Here is an 18,155-nt window from a genome sequence, read left to right as displayed (position 1 = left end):
CTTCCTAGCATCCCAGTCCCATTCGGTGTGTGTACAGAAACATTGTATAGTTCATTTGTCGTTTGAGGGGGGTGAAATTTGTAAATTTCGCATGTACATTTTAGATGAATTGTGTGCTCCAGTATTGTTGGGTCTGGACTTCATGTGTCACCTTAAAAGTGTGACCTTGGGGTTTACAAGTCCTCTTCTCCCAGTAACGGTTTGGAACAGAGGACCCTCAAAACCAGGACCCACTTGCAGCCTCTCCACGCTGAACATCGATGCCCCCCCCCCCCCACCCGTTCCCAAACCTGTCTACCGCCAGCAAGAGCTGGAGGTACAGCACGGCAGACAGGGAGTTTATAAAGACGGAGACCAAATGTCTGCTGGAGGAAGGGAGGATCATTGAACCCAGCACCAGCCCATGGAGAGCGCAAGTGGTGGTGGTAAAGGGGGAAAACAAGTCCAGGTTAGTGATTGACTATAGCCAAACAATTAACAGATACACACTCCTGGACACATACCCCCTCCCTCGCATTTCAGATATGGTGAACGATATTGTGTAGTATCAGGTCTATTCGATCATCGACCTGAAAGCTGCCCATCACCAGCTGCCAATCCGTTCTGAGGACCACCCATACGTGGCATTTGAGGCCAACAGTCGACTCTCAGTTCCGGTGGGTCCCTTTTGGTATTACCAATGGGGAGTCTATTTTCCAGCGGCAGATGGACAGGATGGTGGTCGAGTACGGGTTGAAGACTACCCTACCTCGACAATGTCACTATCTGTGGCCACTCCATGGAAGACCCTGGCGCCAATCTCCAGAGTTTTCTCTACGCGTCAAAAGCCATGAATTTCACTTACAATTCTGACAAATGTGTATTCAGGATTACACAACTGGCTATCCTTGGCTATGTGGTGGAGAGTGGCATCATTGGCCCCGACCCTGATAGGTAATTGGTCCCCTATTAAGAGCTTCACCTCACCGGGACCACAAAAGCTTTGAGGAGATGCCTGAGGTTTTACCTCGTATTATGCCCAGTAGGTCCTTCAATATGCCGACAAGGTTCATCCCCTCTTAAAGGCCACCACTTTCCCCCTTTTGGCCGAGGCCCAGGAGGCTTTTAATTACCTCCGGTTATATTGCAAAAACTTCCATGCACGCGGTAGACGAGAATGTACCTTTCCAAGTGGAAAATGACGCTTCGGACGTAGCCCTGGCCGCTACCCTCAACCAGGTGGGCAGGCCGGATGCCTTTTTCTCATGGATGCTTCAAGGCCATGAGCTCTGAAACCGGTCTGTGGAAAAGGAGGCTTAGGCCACCGTAGAAGCCATAAGGCACTAGAGGCACTACCCGGCTGGTAAAAGATTTACACTCCTCATGGACCTCTGTCGCATTCATGTTCAGCAACGCCAAGAGGGGCAAAATCAAGAATGACAAAATTTCTAGGTGGAGGATTGAACTCTTCACCTGCAATTTTGACATCGCCTACCGGCCAGGGGCCCTTAGCGACCCTCCAGATGCCTTGTCCAGGGGATGCTGTGCTTCCACAAACACCGGTCAACTGCGGACCATGAGTTCTGCCATCTGATCACCCACATGGCTCATTTTGTCAAGTCCCGCATCTTGCCCTACTCAATAGAAGACATCAGAGAAATGACAAGGTCATGTCAGGTCTGCGCTGAGTGCAAGCCACACTTTTTTTTGCCCCGTGAAAGCGCACCTGATTAAGTCATCCAGGCCCTTTGAATGGCTCAGTGTCGATTTTAATGACCTCTCCCCTCCATGAATGGGAACATCTACTTTCTCTCGGTCATTGATGAGTACTCTCGCTTCCCATTTGCCATCCCATGCCCAGATACATTCGCCTCACCCGTTATGAAGGCCCTAAAATATTTTCACCTTGTTCAGGTATCCCAGCTATATTCATAGCGACTGGGGCTCAGCCTTCATGAGCAATGAGCTGTGTCAGTACCTGCTGGTGAGGGCATCGTGTCCAGCAGGACTATCAGTTACAACTCCCGGGGGAAAACGGCAGGTTGAAAAAGAGAACACCACGATCTAGAAGGCTGTCAAACTTGCCCTGAAGCAAAAAGGCCTTCCAGACTTACGCTGGCAAGATGTCCTCCCCATCGTGCTCCACTCAATTTGATCGCTACTCTGCACTGCGACTAATGCTACTCGGCATCAGGGACTACTCTTCCAGTCTGCCTCACTACTCCTGGTCCAGTCCTTCTCAAGAAGCACATGAGGAGAAGAAAGACCAACCCCCTGGTGGAAAGGGTGAAATTGTTCCATGCCAATCCCACATACGCCTACATGGAGTACTTAGATGGCAGGGAGGACCTGGCACCTGCCGGAACAGTGGATCCGCTGCCTCAGGTGCCTCACGACCAACCGAGTTTTATCTCCCCACCTCCACTCAGGGCCTCGGGGACCCAGATGAGCCAGAGCCCCAGCACACTACCCTTCCATCACAGGCGGACCAGGAGACTCAAAGAGCCCAAGGCCCCACAGTGCTAAGGCACTCCACCAGGATCTCCAGACCCCCCGGACTGCCTGAATCTGTAAATAGTAAGTATTGTAAATATTTATCTTCTGTGTCTATTACTGGTTTCTGATTCTTGTTCTCTTTATCCACAGACCCTTAATTCTGAAGGAAGGGGTGAATGTAATGAACTAGGATTCATTAGAAGTGTGTTGTACTGATGACTGGTCCCACCTCCCCTCCTGGGGCTCGTATATAACCTTGGTTTCCCACCTAAACCCAGAACCCCTCTGAAGCCTATTCACGTGTTGTAAGCTAATAAAAGTGTTAGTTCTCCCTCCAATCTACGCCACACACTAACATTGCTCAATCCACGAATCCCTCCAGCAGATGGTATTTAGTTTCAGATTCCAGCATCTGCGGTGTCCTGTGTACCACAATAATACTTGAAAGCTGAAGGAAGGGTGGAGGATTCTTTGATAGGAATAAACCAAGATAACCATTGGGTTCAGCTTTAAACAATGTTATCTGATCATTGAGTGAATGCAAGCAGATAGAGTATGAACATAGACAAAGAATGAGAGTTGTGAAATGCTCATTTCAGAAGGTCAAGGCCAAGCAGGTCAGATCTGTCCTCTACTTCCAGAATCAAATTAAAAATGCAAGCTTAGCTCATATCACAATTATGTCTGAGAAATTCAGTTGTAGAACTCTTGCTGCAGCTTTACAACACAAGAACTCAAGAAATAGGAGCAGGAGTAGGTTAGCTGGCTGATGTGGATTTAGCTCCACTCATCGCCTTTTCCCCATAACCAATAATACTCAAACTATCCAAAAATCTGTATGTTAAATATATTTAATGAAGCAGCCACTATAGCCTCCTTGGGCAGAGAATTCCACAGATTCACTACTTTCTGGGAGAAAGAGTTTCTCCTCATCTGTCTTAAGTATATTTTCCTGATTCTTGAGGCCATGTCCCCTAGTCTCACTTACCAGTGAAAACAATTTTTTTTCTATTTTATCTGTTCCTTTCAGAATTTTATGTTTCAGTAAGATCCCCTCATTCTTCTAATTTCCAGCAAAATTAGTGGCAGGTTTAATCTCTTCTCAGAGGCTAACCCCCCCCTTTAGTCTTTAAAAGATTCTCTTGTTTGTCTTTCAGTTTTGACGGGCAGTCCAACCTGAAATGTTGACTCTTTATTTTCCCATAGATACAGTCTGACCTGCTGAGTATTTCCAATATTTTCTGCTTTTGTGTCAAAAGACTGGGAATTGATTTTTATTTTGGGGCTCACCATTTAGTGCCTTTCTTCTTGTACCAGCAAATTGGATTTTTTCCCTACTATTTTAGTGATTAATCTGTAATTACTTTTAGACTCAAATGCTGGGAAGCAGGAAGGAAATTATAGAATTATCGAGATTATCAAAAATGTGTAAAATGGTCTTTCCCAAGCTTTTACGTGATGTAATACAGTTCAGTGCAGCGCGTGAGATTTTCCATCATCTCTGCTCATTCTCCAACTGTGGGTGGAATTGGATGAGCTTCAGAATTCTGGTTCTTTTCCACCCCTTCCCTTCCATGCTTCCTTAGAATTTCTTCTTTTTGGTTCACAAGCTCAGAACCAAAAATCACTAGGCTTTCCATTCCAGGCAAATGAAACATTAAACATGCATTTTTATTGTTGAACAGTTGACCACACTGCATAAAAATAGGTACCTTTAAAAACTCAAATCTTTCTTGATTTCTTTCAAATTCCAGCTTTTGGTTTTTTTGTAAACTATCTGGCCTGCCAAAAAAATAAAACACAAAATGTTTATCACTTAGTAGAACCACAAGGACAATCCTCAAATTAAGTTGCTGAGGTAAATAGAAGAATCATGCAATGCAGTATTTTAAAAATTTAAAATTCAGCCACCAATCATCATTGATCTATATTGTTCTATGCAACTTCAAAGTGAAAATAAAGATCACGTAAATATTTCATCTAAAAAAACTAATTTCTATGTACCTATTCTGTTTTGCTGAATAATGAGATCCTTCCTGGTTATACTGCAAGGCAAGAAATTGAACAGCACTGTGATGCCATTATCATTAAAGTAAAATCTGCAACTCAACTTTGTAACATGAGCCACAAGCAAGAAAATGGCAGATTAACTTAGTTATTAACCTAATGGCTTCTACTTATTCTATCAAGAATATACTGCTCAAAGTTCAAATTTATTGTCAGAGTCCATACATGACATCACATACAACCCCGAGATTTTCTTCCTGCTGACCAGGTAGAATTTCTATTTATCGGTAACTGTACACTGTACTCAGAAGAGAGAAATGTAAGCAAAGCAGGAAGTGCAAAGAAACTAACTGCAAATACAGAAAATAAATATTCAATAAAAAATAAAGTGCAAACTAAGAGTCTCTGGAAGGAAACAGTCAACATTTCACATCAAGAATGAACTTGAAAGGAATTTTTAATGGCACCTCAGTATGGCAAGACAATATATTTAAGAATTTAATTAAAATGCTGGAAATTAAAATAAAAAGTTAATTTCAGAAAGAAGTCTGCACTTGCATTTTCATGAAATCTGTTTTTGTAAATATAGGTTAACAGCATTCAATTGAGCCTATCAGCAACTTTCTGTTTGTTTATGAGTCTGATGGTGGAGGGGTAGCAACTGTCCCTGAACCTGGTGGCATGTCTTAATTTCCTCTGTCCTGATGGCAGCAGCAAGAACAGAGCATGTCCTGGGTGGTGCAGATCCTCGTTGATTGCTGCTGCTCTTTTGATGGTAGGGAGAGTTCTCCGTGTAATGCACTGGGCTATGTCCACTACCTTCTGTGGGGCTCAGAGATATTGGTGCTCCCATACCAGGCCGTTTAACTGGGGTTAACGAGTTAAAATTCAAGGACAGGTTGCATCGATTAGACCTGTATTCCCTTAAATTTTGAAGAATACGTTAATTAAGGTTATCAGATTCAGATGACGATAAGAGTTGATAGATTGAAAGATGATTATTTACTCTGTGAGGAAGTTCGGAACAAGGGAGAAGAAACTTTAATTATGGCCAAAGCTGTTCAAGATAAACATGAGGAAGAACTTATTTCCACCTAAAACCTACTGCAAATAATTAACTCCATTCTCTAATTCCAAGCCAAATACGCTGCTGGGTCAACTTAATATTTTAAAACCAAGATCAATAAATTTTCATAAGGCAAAAATAATGCTGTTTATTAACCGATAAGAGAAGGAGTTAATAAATAATCCAGTCAAATGTTACAGGCTTGTGATCTCATTGAGTTCTTTGAAACAGCATATGATGTGGATAAACATGGACCAGAACTTTGATTTACAGAAAGCACTGTGAGAAAGTAAAGACTCATGTTGCTGTGACACATCACAGTGCTGTGGCTAAAAAAATGCGTCGGCTAAGAGGAATCAAGAGAATAGGAACTTTTCTGATTAACAAGATGTAGTGAGTTCTGTACTGCAGAGATTAGCTTTAAAGCCTCAATTTCATATTAGTTATACAAATCATTTAGTTCCTACAGTACAATAGCTACATTTGATAATGAAACAAAGATAGGAAAGAAGAGGGTACAAGTTAAGTGAAAGAACAAAGATCTGGCAACTGGTATATGATATAGAAAAATGTGAAGTTGTCTTTTTTTTTAAATAAATAGTTCCTGCTAAAATGATCTGAATAATGAGACAGTCCAAAGGTTTAAAATGCAGAGGGTTTTGATCAATCAGCTTAATTTGCAAAAGATTAGAATGGAGGTACTGTCAAATGTGACTTCCTGAATCTGTCTTGTGCCTGTATGAAGGAAAAATTTCTCTCTCTTCCTTCATGATAACTTGAGACATTTCCCCGACTACAGACATTAAGTCAATCAGCCTATAGTTAACCACCTTTTGCCTACATTTTTTTTTTAGAAAATAGTGACATTTGCTTTTGTCCAATTTTCCAACACTTGCTCAGAGTTGAGAATTTAATCACAATCGCCTCTACTATAACTTAAATTTCCGCAAGAACCAAGACAAAGAAATGCTATGCTGTTTTCTGGGTACTTGCTGCTTTGCCTCAGTCTCATTCAAAGGTTACCACCCAGTGTAGCTATCTTGTCACTTATTGATCCCCTAGGATTCAGATCACCAGATCCTAGCTCCATGTGCAATGCTAGTAAGATTCTGATTTTAAAAAAACTATCAACTTTGGTCCTGGTTAGCACAATGCTGTTACAGCTCCAGCAATTGGGACCGGGATTCAAATCCCGTGCTGTAAGGAGTTTATACGTTCTCCCAGGGGCTCCAGTTTCCTCCCAGCATTTGAGGTACTGGGGGTTATAGGGTAATTGGGTGTAATTGGGCAGTACAGGCTCGTGGGCCGCATTGATCTGTTAACATGCTGTTTGTTTAAATAAATTGATAGCTACCAACTTTGATGAATGGTCATCCCATTCTCTTTTTACTTTCCTTGGAAAGTATCACATTAATTCAAATAGAAATTATTATTTTTTTTTAATCCATTAGCCCATGTTTATCAACATTTTAAAAAAATTAAAATGCATCAATTCAGTTTAACACATTAAAGTCCACAATTGAGGAGAGGAAGCCTAAATGTCTCGCACAAAAAAAACTACTGGAGGGACTCAGAGAGTTAGGTACATCTTGGAAAGAAAGACAGTCAACATTACACATCAGGATTGAACTTCTACTTGAAAGGACTTTTTAATGACTCCTCAACATGGCAAGACAATATTATTTAAGACTTTAATTGAAGTGCTGGAAAAGAAAAAAAGTTAATTTTAGAAAGAAGTCTGAACTTGTACTTTCATGAAATCTGTTTTTGTAAAATAGGTCAACAGCATTCAATTGAGCCTATCAGCAACTTTCAGTAATAAATATGCCTATTTTCTCATTTCTCCAAGGAGTCATTTGTACTACAGTACAGCACATAGATCAAAGCAAGTCTATCTGGGAAAAAAACTGGGAAGTACATAGATCATGTCCATATTAAAATACAAGCAAAACAAGTCATGCAAATCCAAGCTAAAACAGCTATAAATAAATTAATGGATTTAGGAAATGTGAACACAACAGATGGCCTTTTAAAAAAAAACAGGGAAACAGTTTGTGGTTAAAAGGGAGCAAATGCTTGACTAACATACACTATATATATAAAAAAATACATGGTGCATCACTTTTTATGAAGCAACATCAACTATCTGAAGACCACCACCATGGAATCCTAAAGATTCTCATGCAATTCAGTAAACACCAGTTCATAAACAATAGATATTTTCATGGGTCAGAAACAAGTAATTTGCTATTTTTCAATTTTCTGTTGATGCTTTTAGGAACTTAAGCAAGTATACACCATTAGGGCAAAAGAAATGCTAAAAAATACATTTAATATTTGCAGTGCACCAATTGCTCTGACTTTTAAAACTTTGGATGAAAAATTAACTACTTTAAAATTCAGTGCAAAAGCAAATAAATTTGAGTAACATACAAGTATTTTAGTGAAATTACATTTAATTGGTATATTTGTAAAACCATAACAACTTAATGTAGATTATTGATATTTTTAAAACCACATCCATGAATTAAACAATCATTTCAAAATTACTCAATGACTTTTTAAAATATTTTAAGTCTGCCACAGTATCTTGTTCCAAAAACTCAGGAAATACATTATCCAACTTGCTGAGAATGCAAGTTCAAACAGTATTCATCTGATGCTAACAATGTTATCACAGTTACTGTGAATTTTTTTTTAAAAAGGAAGTGGAATAAAAAATAATTGTACTTGCATGAATGTTGGCCAATCATCATGAATTAACAAAATATTATCTTATAATGTAATATTATTGCTTAAAAGGAGTATCAGCAGGTCATACATCAACTCAAATCTGCTCCAAGACCATGACCAATGTTTACACGAGCACCACTTTCAAGTCAAGTTTATTGTCATCTGATTGTACAACTCAACGAAACAGCGTTCTCCAGTCCTCGATGCAAAAACATGCAGACATAACACACATACAGACAAACATTATATCGTAAAAGTATATAAATAAATGTTGCCTTGTCCAAATGAGAGCCTTGGATGGTTAATGTAAGCCATTCCTTTGGTTGTTCAGAATTCTTACTGCCCATGGGAAGAAGCTGTTCCTCAGCTTGGTGGTGTTGGCTCGGATACTTCTGTATCTCTTCCCTGATGGGAGCAGCTGAAAGATCCATGTACAGGGTGGAAGGGGTCCTCAATGATTTTGCATACCCTCTTCAGTCAACAATCCCAGTAGATCACATTGATGGGGGGAGGGAGACTCTAGTGATCCTCTCTGCCACTCTTATGGTCCTGTGGATTGACCTCCAATACATTTTGCTGCAGTAACCATACCACACCATGATGCAGCCAGCCAGTATGCTCTTCATAGAGCTCCTCTGAAAGGATGGCATAATGGTGGCTTGTAACCTTGCCCACTTCAGTCTTTTCAGGAAGTGCTGTTGTGTCTTTCTGACAAGTGAGGAGATGTTGACTGTCCATAATAGCTCACTAGTTAAGTGAACTACAGGAACTTGGCACTCTCCACTCTCTACTAGAGTTGCTGATGTGGAGTGGAGGGTGGTCATTTCTGGTCATGATCATCTCCTTCGTCTTGTCCACATTGAGACTCAGGTTGTTACTCTCACACCATTTCATGAGATCTTCTGTAGTGCGACTCATCGTTGTTGCTGATGAGGCCAACTACTATTGTGTCATCTGCAAACTTGATGACACTGTTGGAGCTGAATCTGGCGATGCAGTCATGGGTCAGTAACATGAACAGCAGCAGGCTGAGCACACAGCCATGAAGTGCGACAGTGCTTAGAGTGACGGTGCTCGATTTTCTGCAATTGATCTGGACAGACTGCTCCTTCCATTAGGAAATCCAGGATCCAGTTAGAGAAGTGTTGAGTCCCAGCAAGGACAGCTTCTCCACCAGCCTCTGTGAAATTATCATATTAAATGCTGACCTGGTCAATGATCAGCATGAGGCCAGGACGGAGTGAAGTGACAAGGCTACACTATCACCTCTGGAATGGTTTCTTCCATAGGCAAACTTAAATGGATCCAGCGTCTCTAGGAGGTGTGCTTTGATGTGTTCCATCAGCAGACTCTCAAAGCATTTCATAATGGTGGAGATCAGTGCCACAGGATGGTAGTCATTAGGCCTATTATTATTGCCCTCTTGGGTAATGGGATGATGGTGGCTGTCTTGAACTCTACAAGAATGATAGGCTGCTGCAGTGAGCTGTCGAAGATGTCCATGAAAACCTCTGTCAACTGTTCTGTGCAGTCCTTCAGTAGCCAACAGGTAAGATGTCTGGTCCTGCCACCTTATGTGGATTCATCTTGGATAGATTTCTCTTCACCTTGGATGTGGCTATACGCGGTGGGGGGGGGGGGGGGGGGGGTGCGTTCATCAGGGGGACAAGGATCTTTCTTTGGCATCATCCTGTTCTTCTCATCAAACCATGCATAGAAGGTATTCAGTCTGCCAGGAAGGGAGATGTCATTGTCCTTAATTCGTAAGGTTGACTTGAGATGCGAAACAGTCTTGATCCTTTGTCACATGCACCTCATGTTACCAGTGTCGCACAGCTGTCTGTGGATCTTCCATGCGTACCCTAGATTTGCCTTACACATGGCATGGGAGAGTTCAGCCTTGGGTGATCTTATTACCATCCTATCCCCTGTCCTGAGGGCAGCATCATGGCCTCTGAGAAAGGCTCAAACCGCTGCATCAAACCAAGGTTTCTGGTTTGCCCTGGTTGTGAAGCATTTAATCTCAGTGACATCCTCAATGCACATGCTGATGTAACCAGTCTCTGAGCTCATGTACTCCTCTATGTTTACGTGACCTTTGTAGGTGGCCACGGCCCTGAAACAACTCCAGTCCATGGACTCAAAGCAGTCATACAGCACTGCTATGGCTACCCCCCCAGGCACATACTGATCTCTCTGCAAACTGGCCTCGTTTGCTTTGCTAGCGGTCTGTATGCTGGGGTTAGCAGGACAAAGATGTAACTAAGGTGGCGGCGAGGTACAGCCTTGTACGCACCAGGGACATTGGTGTACACCGGATTCAAGGTGTTCTTTGGTGCTGAAGTTCACACGCTGTTGAAACCATGGTAAGACCATTTTCAGGTTGGCCAGCAACAGTCATGGCATTGTCAGGATGGGAAGTCCGGGCTTCGCAGGTGGCACAATAAACCTCCTTCATGACTTAGCCCTCATTAGCTGAAGGCAGAAAGTAGACTGCAGCATCAGCGTGGTCAAGAATTCCCTGGGCAAGTAAAAGGGTCTGCATTTCACCAGGAGGTACTCTATCTCTGCTGATCAGAAGGTCTTCACAACAGAGACGTGGTGCACCAGTTCTCATTGAGGCAAATGCACAGTCCCTCTCCTTGAGTCTTGCCAGAAGCACCAGTGTCTCTGTCTGCGAGACAAGGCCATCCAGCTGGATCGCTGAGTCTGGAATGATGTCCTGGAGCCACATTTCTGTAATCACTGGAGCACAGCTGCCCTGCAGTTCTCTCTGAATCAGATGCAGCCTCAGGTAATCCATTTTCTTCTCCAGCGATCTTACATTTGAGAGTAAGATGGCCAGGAGCTCAGGTCTGAAGGAGTTAACTTTCACTCAACACTAAACCCTTTCCCAGAGTATCTCGAAAACCCTTGAAATAGAATCCATCAATTCTATCCGAAATATACACAACATGGTCATTTCGTGCACGGCTTCAAAGAAATCTCTCCTTCAAGCGAGGACATATCCCACTTCATTCCTAAATACTAATCTCTTGGCCTAATATTTTTTAACCCTTATTTTTAAACCTTCCACTCATGATAAATGGTATTTCATCCAGCAACTTGACTACACCTGTCTTTCTATTACCACTGTAAGACTTGTATCTGGTCAGGCTTTCTTACTCTTCTTCAACAAACTCTATGAATTAAATATTTGGGTATAATTCTCAATGTTGATTATCAATCTTTATATAAATTAAATTATGTTCCGTTAATAAAAAAAATTAAAACTGATTTGATTAAATGGAAAGATTTACCTATTAATTTATTGGGTAGGATAAATACAATTAAGATGAATATTTTTCTGCGTATGCAATATTTGTTTCAATCTATTCCGTATTTACTTGATAATATTTTTTTTTGAGATTTGAATAAAATGGTTAGGGACTTTTTATGGCGAGGTAAATTTTCAAGAGTAGCTTTGAATAAATTAACTTGGAAATATGAGTTAGGGGGATTACGTCTACCACATTTTCAAAATTATTATGAAGCAGCCCAACTTAAATTTATTAGTTCCTTGATGGATTTGGAACGGCCTCCTAGTTGGGACAAAATTGAAATGGCAAATATTTCTGAATTTGAAATACATCAATTTTTGTTTAGATGGAATATAAATTTGTTACAGCAATATAATGTGCCTATACTAAAACATTTAATGAAGCAATGGATTAAGAAAAATAAAATTATAGGCTCTAGGGCTGAATTATCGGCTTTGACTCCGTTGTATAACAATCACCTTATTTCCTTTTCAATACATAATCGAAGTTTATTGCATTGGAGATTTAAAAGTGTGAAGAATTTAGGAGACTGTTTTAAAGAGGGTAAATTTTTATCTTTTAATCAGATGAGGGATAGTTTTGGTGTTGATAAGAACTCTTTGTTTCTCTATTACCAAATTCGATCTTTGGTAAAACGTACGTTTGGTACAGATATGATTTTACCTGCCATCTCGAGTACTTCGAAGTTAGGGATGAAGTCGCTCCAATGAACGCTGGTGGAAGCATTCTAGGAGCCGTAGGTGATGCCGGTAGAGGACCCATGATTCGGAGCCGAACAGGAGTGTGGGTATGACAACGGCTCTGTATACGCTAATCTTTGTGAGGTTTTTCAGTTGGTTGTTTTTCCAGACTCTTTTGTGTAGTCTTCCAAAGGCGCTATTTGCCTTGGCGAGTCTGTTGTCTATCTCATTGTCGATCCTTGCATCTGATGAAATGGTGCAGCCGAGATAGGTAAATTGGTTGACCGTTTTGAGTTTTGTGTGCCCGATGGAGATGTGGGTAGGCTGGTAGTCATGGTGGGGAGCTGGCTGATAGAGGACCTCAGTTTTCTTCAGGAATCTGTACATATGTACATATACACATTGGTGATAGAATCTGTACTATCATACAAGTCGAGTTGTGAAACCTTAAAAATATTTTTTGGGGGGGGTGGTCAACTTATACACCAGATAGACTTTTGAAACCTTAAATTCACCAAAAAAAAACAGATTAACGTCAAATCGGTGTATAAATCAGTGCTGGAAGCACCTCCCCACTACCGGCGCTGCAATTCCCAACATTTCCCCACTGCGAGGCGTGGCCTTAACCGCTCCTACCTGCGATCCACTTCTTCTAGGTAGGCTAAAGTTCTTGCTCCCACATGGAGCACAATGTCACTGCTCTAGCTCTGAGGGCCGTCATTGTCTGTTAGGCCTAAGTTTTTTTTAAAAACTTAATTTACAGCTTTGTTACTTGCGATTGGGAAGTTTTAAAATTTTTTGTGTTGCTTCTGGGAGGACCGGACAGCCCAAAAAATGGGGATCAACTTATTTGCCGGATATACATACAAACCTTAAAATTAGGCTGAAAAATGGGGGTCAACTTGTACACTGAAATATACGGTAACTTTTCTTTTTTTTTCTTTGGCTTGGCTTCGCGGACGAAGATTTATGGAGGGGGTAAAAAGTCCACGTCAGCTGCAGGCTCGTTTGTGGCTGACAAGTCCGATGCGGGACAGGCAGACACGATTGCAGCGGTTGCAGGGGAAAATTGGTGGGTTGGGGTTGGGTGTTGGGTTTTTCCTCCTCTGCCTTTTGTCAGTGAGGTAGGCTCTGCGGTCTTCTTCAAAGGAGGTTGCTGCCCGCCAAACTGTGAGGCGCCAAGATGCACGGTTTGAGGCGATATCAGCCCACTGGCGGTGGTCAATGTGGCAGGCACCAAGAGATTTCTTTAGGCAGTCCTTGTACCTTTTCTTTGGTGCACCTCTGTCACGGTGGCCAGTGGAGAGCTCGCCATATAACAGGATCTTGGGAAGGCGATGGTCCTCCATTCTGGAGACGTGACCCATCCAGCGCAGCTGGATCTTCAGCAGCGTGGACTCGATGCTGTCGACCTCTGCCATCTCGAGTACTTCGACGTTAGGGATGTAAGCGCTCCAATGGATGTTGAGGATGGAGCGGAGACAACGCTGGTGGAAGCGTTCTAGGAGCCGTAGGTGGTGCCGGTAGAGGACCCATGATTCGGAGCCGAACAGAAGTGTGGGTATGACAACGGCTCTGTATACGCTTATCTTTGTGAGGTTTTTCAGTTGGTTGTTTTTCCAGACTCTTTTGTGTAGTCTTCCAAAGGCGCTATTTGCCTTGGCGAATCTGTTGTCTATCTCATTGTCGATCCTTGCATCTGATGAAATGGTGCAGCCGAGATAGGTAAACTGGTTGACCGTTTTGAGTTTTGTGTGCCCGATGGAGATGTGGGGGGGCTGGTAATCATGGTGGGGAGCTGGCTGATGGAGGACCTCAGTTTTCTTCAGGCTGACTTCCAGGCCAAACATTTTGGCAGTTTCCGCAAAGCAGGACGTCAAGCGCTGAAGAGCTGGCTCTGAATGGGCAACTAAAGCGGCATCGTCTGCAAAGAGTAGTTCACAGACAAGTTTCTCTTGTGTCTTGGTGTGAGCTTGCAGGCGCCTCAGATTGAAGAGACTGCCATCCGTGCGGTACCGGATGTAAACAGCGTCTTCATTGTTGGGGTCTTTCATGGCTTGGTTCAGCATCATGCTGAAGAAGATTGAAAAGAGGGTTGGTGCCAGAACACAGCCTTGCTTCACGCCATTATTAATGGAGAAGGGTTCAGAGAGCTCATTGCTGTATCTGACCCGACCTTGTTGGTTTTCGTGCAGTTGGATAATCATGTTGAGGAACTTTGGGGGACATCCGATGCGCTCTAGTATTTGCCAAAGCCCTTTCCTGCTCACGGTGTCGAAGGCTTTGGTGAGGTCAACAAAGGTGATGTAGAGTCCTTTGTTTTGTTCTCTGCATTTTTCTTGGAGCTGTCTGAGGGCAAAGACCATGTCAGTAGTTCCTCTGTTTGCGCGAAAGCCGCATTGTGATTCTGGCAGAATATTCTCGGCGACACTAGGTATTATTCTATTTAGTAGAATCCTAGCGAAGATTTTGCCTGCAATGGAGAGCAACGTGATTCCCCTGTAGTTTGAGCAGTCTGATTTCTCGCCTTTGTTTTTGTACAGGGTGATGATGGTGGCATCACGAAGATCCTGAGGCAGTTTACCTTGGTCCCAGCAAAGCTTGAAAAACTCATGCAGTTTGGCATGCAGAGTTTTGCCGCCAGCCTTCCAGACTTCTGGGGGGATTCCATCCATACCTGCTGCTTTGCCACTTTTCAGTTGTTCGATTGCCTTATATGTCTGAAATATACGGTAACTACAATACCAAGAAATGCAAGTAGATATTAAATAGATTCATGCAAATCTCTCCAGCAGCATAGTATCAGGTGGAATAGTGATTTCTGAAGCCATGAATGGAACTAAAGATCACATTTATAAGTAAATTCTCTGATTACTATGCAACAAGAGGCTTACAAGCCCAAAATATTATTTTGCCACTGCTTTTTAGAAGACAAATCAACAAAGCAATGTAAACACATTTGCAAACTCCAAAACAAGGACCATCAACAATTTTATCATTATACTTACCATCTGTTGAAATCTACTTGAATGGAGTGGTCGATAACCAAGTCAGCAGGACAAATTGGATTGATCTTCTCTGGATCTCCTCCTAGCTTTTTCACAGCATCTCGCATGGCAGCGAAGTCGACCACTGCAGGCACACCACTGTGGATAATACACAGGTAAAATTATTTTCAAAGAAATTCTCCATTAACCTTAGGAGTATAAAAGCACATTCAAGTTTTTCTTCAGAACCAGTAGATTGCAACTATGATGTTTCAAAGTCAAAGGTTTTGCTCTTTAAAAAAAAATAAATTATCTTTATTAAAATCACAGGAGCTTTACAGGGAAATTTACCACAATCACTTGTGTGCTCTAATAGCAGATGCTAGCCATCACATTATGGCAACTTATGTCCCGAGGATCCGTGCACAATATCAATCCAAACTAAATGAAAGAGCTTAATCACTACCAAACATTCCAGGTCCCAGATTACCATGCTCAGGAAGTTCACAAATTAGACCAGCAGGCTTCAATCCTTCACATAACTGATAAGGCAAGCTTAGATGAGTTTTAGAATACATAAAGCAGGGGCAGGAGTTGCCCTTCAATCCTGTCCTGCCATGTGATGGAACTGGCACAGGTGTTAAGACTTAAAGGCATGGCTGAACGATCCCTAGGCTCTACTCCTCATTTGAGCCAGTCTTACACAGCCTTAAGTCCTTCAAAATATGATTTATCACCTCTTCAAATATTTCCTGTGACCTGGCTTCCACCATCCTTCAGGGTAGAGAATCCCAGAAATGCATTAGCCTCTGTGATAAGAAATGCTGATGCATCTCATTTCTATATGGAAGCTATACAAGAACAGGCTTGTTTAAATAGGTGAGTAATATGTGAAGTAGCCATTGTGGAAGTGGCCATCGTGTGAGTGGGCTAAAGCTAGAATGGGGAAGAAGCTGAGGTGATGGTACAGGGATAGAGGCAAGGACAACCCTATTGAAGAACAAAAAGGCTTCAGCAAGAAGCTTCAGGTAAGGGCAGGTTAGAAATAGGAGGATAATGCAGCTCAAAACATAGCTAAAGAGAAGCTGAAGAAGGGAGGGGTTCAGATTTCTGGATCATTGGGCTCTCTTCAAGGAAAGGTGGGGCTTGTACCAGTAAGACAATTTGCATCTGAACTGGAGGGCAACTAATATCCCTGTGGGGAGGTTTGCTAGTACTGCTCAGTGAGGGGGTTTAAACTAGTTTGGTAAAGGAATCAGGAGAAGGAAGAGAATAGCAGACAGTGGAATGGTTGATGCATTATATAGTGAGTTTATGAGAAAGGACAGGCAGTGGAGAGACCAAAACAGTCAGTTGGAGGGTTTGAAATGTGTTTATTTCAATGCAAGTATTAGGAATTAGGGAGACAAAACTAGAGCAGGGATCTGAATATTGAATTACGATGTTGTGGTCATTACAGAAACTTGACTGAAGCAAGGATAAGAATGGCTGATGCTTTAAAAGGGATAGGATGGGGAGGCAAAAAGGGGGGGGAATTAACATTACTAATCAGGGACAGTGTCACAGCTACAAAAAGGGAGGATGTTGTGGATCGATTGTCTACTGAGTCAGTGTGGGTGGAAGGGAGTGATCACTGTATTGAGAATAGCCTATAGGCCCCAAATAGCCCTCACGATACCGAGGAGCTGATAAGTCTGCAGCTTTTAGAATGATACAGAATTAACATGGTTGTTGCTATGGGAGACTTCAATTCCCAAATACTGAGTGGCACCTCCTTACTACAAGAAAGATAAATGGGGCAGAATTTGTCAGATGTTTCCAAAAAGGATTCCTGACACAGTATGTGGACAAGCTGTTTTGAGGAGAAGCAAAACTGAACCTAGTTTAGTACTGGGTAATGAACTTGGTCAGGAGACAGACCTCTCATTAGGGGAGCATTTTTGTGAAAGTGACCACAACTCCCTGACCTTCAGCATAGCTATGGACAAGGATAGGAATAGACCAAACGAGAAAGTGTTTAATTGGGGAAGGGCTAATTACAATGGGATGAGGCTTGAATTGGGAAGAATAAATTGGGAACAGATGTTCTTGGGGGGGGGAAAGCATAGAAGTAACATGGAGGATGTTTAGGGACCACTTGTGCAGGGTTCTGGATAGGACGGTTCCATTGAGACAGTGAAAATATGGTACGATAAAGGAACTGTGGTCGACAAAAGAGGTGAGACAGCCAGTTAGGAGGAAGCATACAGAAGGTTTAGGAAGCAAAAGATAGGAAAGGCTCATGAGAATTATATGGTAACCAGGAGGGAACTTAAGAAAGGACTTAGGAGAGCTAGAAGGCCTTGGCAAGGACAACCACAAGGTGTTTATGTATACATGAAGAGCAGAAGCATGATGAGAGTAAAGGACCAAGGTAGAGTCGACTAAGGATAAAAGAGGCAATATGCCTGGAAGCAGAGAAGGTAAGAGAGGTGTAGTATGTCCTAAATTAACACATTGCTTCAGTGTTCACCAGAGAGAAGGACCTTGGCCAATGTGAGGTCAGTAGAGAACACGTTGAGGTTCTGAAAGAGGAAGTGATGGATCTTCTTAGAGACATTGGGATTGATAGGCCGTGGGACAGGATGAGATACAGTAAAAACACAGAAATGCTGGAGGAACTCAGCAGGTTTCGCAACTTCCATAGGAGGTAAAGATATATAAGCAACGTTTCAAGCCTGAGCCCTTCTTCAAGGTAAAAGTAATAAAACAGACAGGCATCTGAATTAAAAAGCTGTGGAGGGAAGAATGGCCGGTGGAGGAGTACAGTGCGTACCAACAGGCAAAAGGTGTTAATTGGATACTGATGGGACACAGAAAAGAAGAAAGGTGAACTGGGGGAGTTGTT

The 18,155-nt window shown here is 42.3% G+C and overlaps 1 protein-coding gene across 3 annotated transcripts in view; it reads right to left on the bottom strand.

The window, feature by feature from the left end:
- The window catches only part of aco1 (aconitase 1, soluble), a 134,103-nt gene that overhangs the window by 79,429 nt on the left and 36,519 nt on the right, over nt 1-18,155 (bottom strand). For all 3 annotated transcript variants that reach the window (XR_011353040.1, XM_069922881.1, XM_069922883.1), the window contains exons 4-5: nt 15,290-15,427; nt 4,188-4,257 (exon numbers count right to left, since the gene is read on the bottom strand). Coding sequence is in view for 2 of the 3 variants with exons in the window: in XM_069922881.1 (XP_069778982.1) it covers nt 4,188-4,257; nt 15,290-15,427 (208 nt within the window). In the remaining variant the exon portion in view is untranslated. The remainder of the gene's footprint in view (nt 1-4,187; nt 4,258-15,289; nt 15,428-18,155) is intronic.

The sequence above is a fragment of the Narcine bancroftii genome, chromosome 1 (genome assembly GCF_036971445.1).
Source record: "Narcine bancroftii isolate sNarBan1 chromosome 1, sNarBan1.hap1, whole genome shotgun sequence".
Taxonomy (NCBI): Eukaryota; Metazoa; Chordata; class Chondrichthyes; order Torpediniformes; family Narcinidae; genus Narcine; species Narcine bancroftii.
The sequence above is the reverse complement of the archived record's forward strand: the minus strand, read 5'-3'. Positions and strand labels throughout refer to the sequence as shown.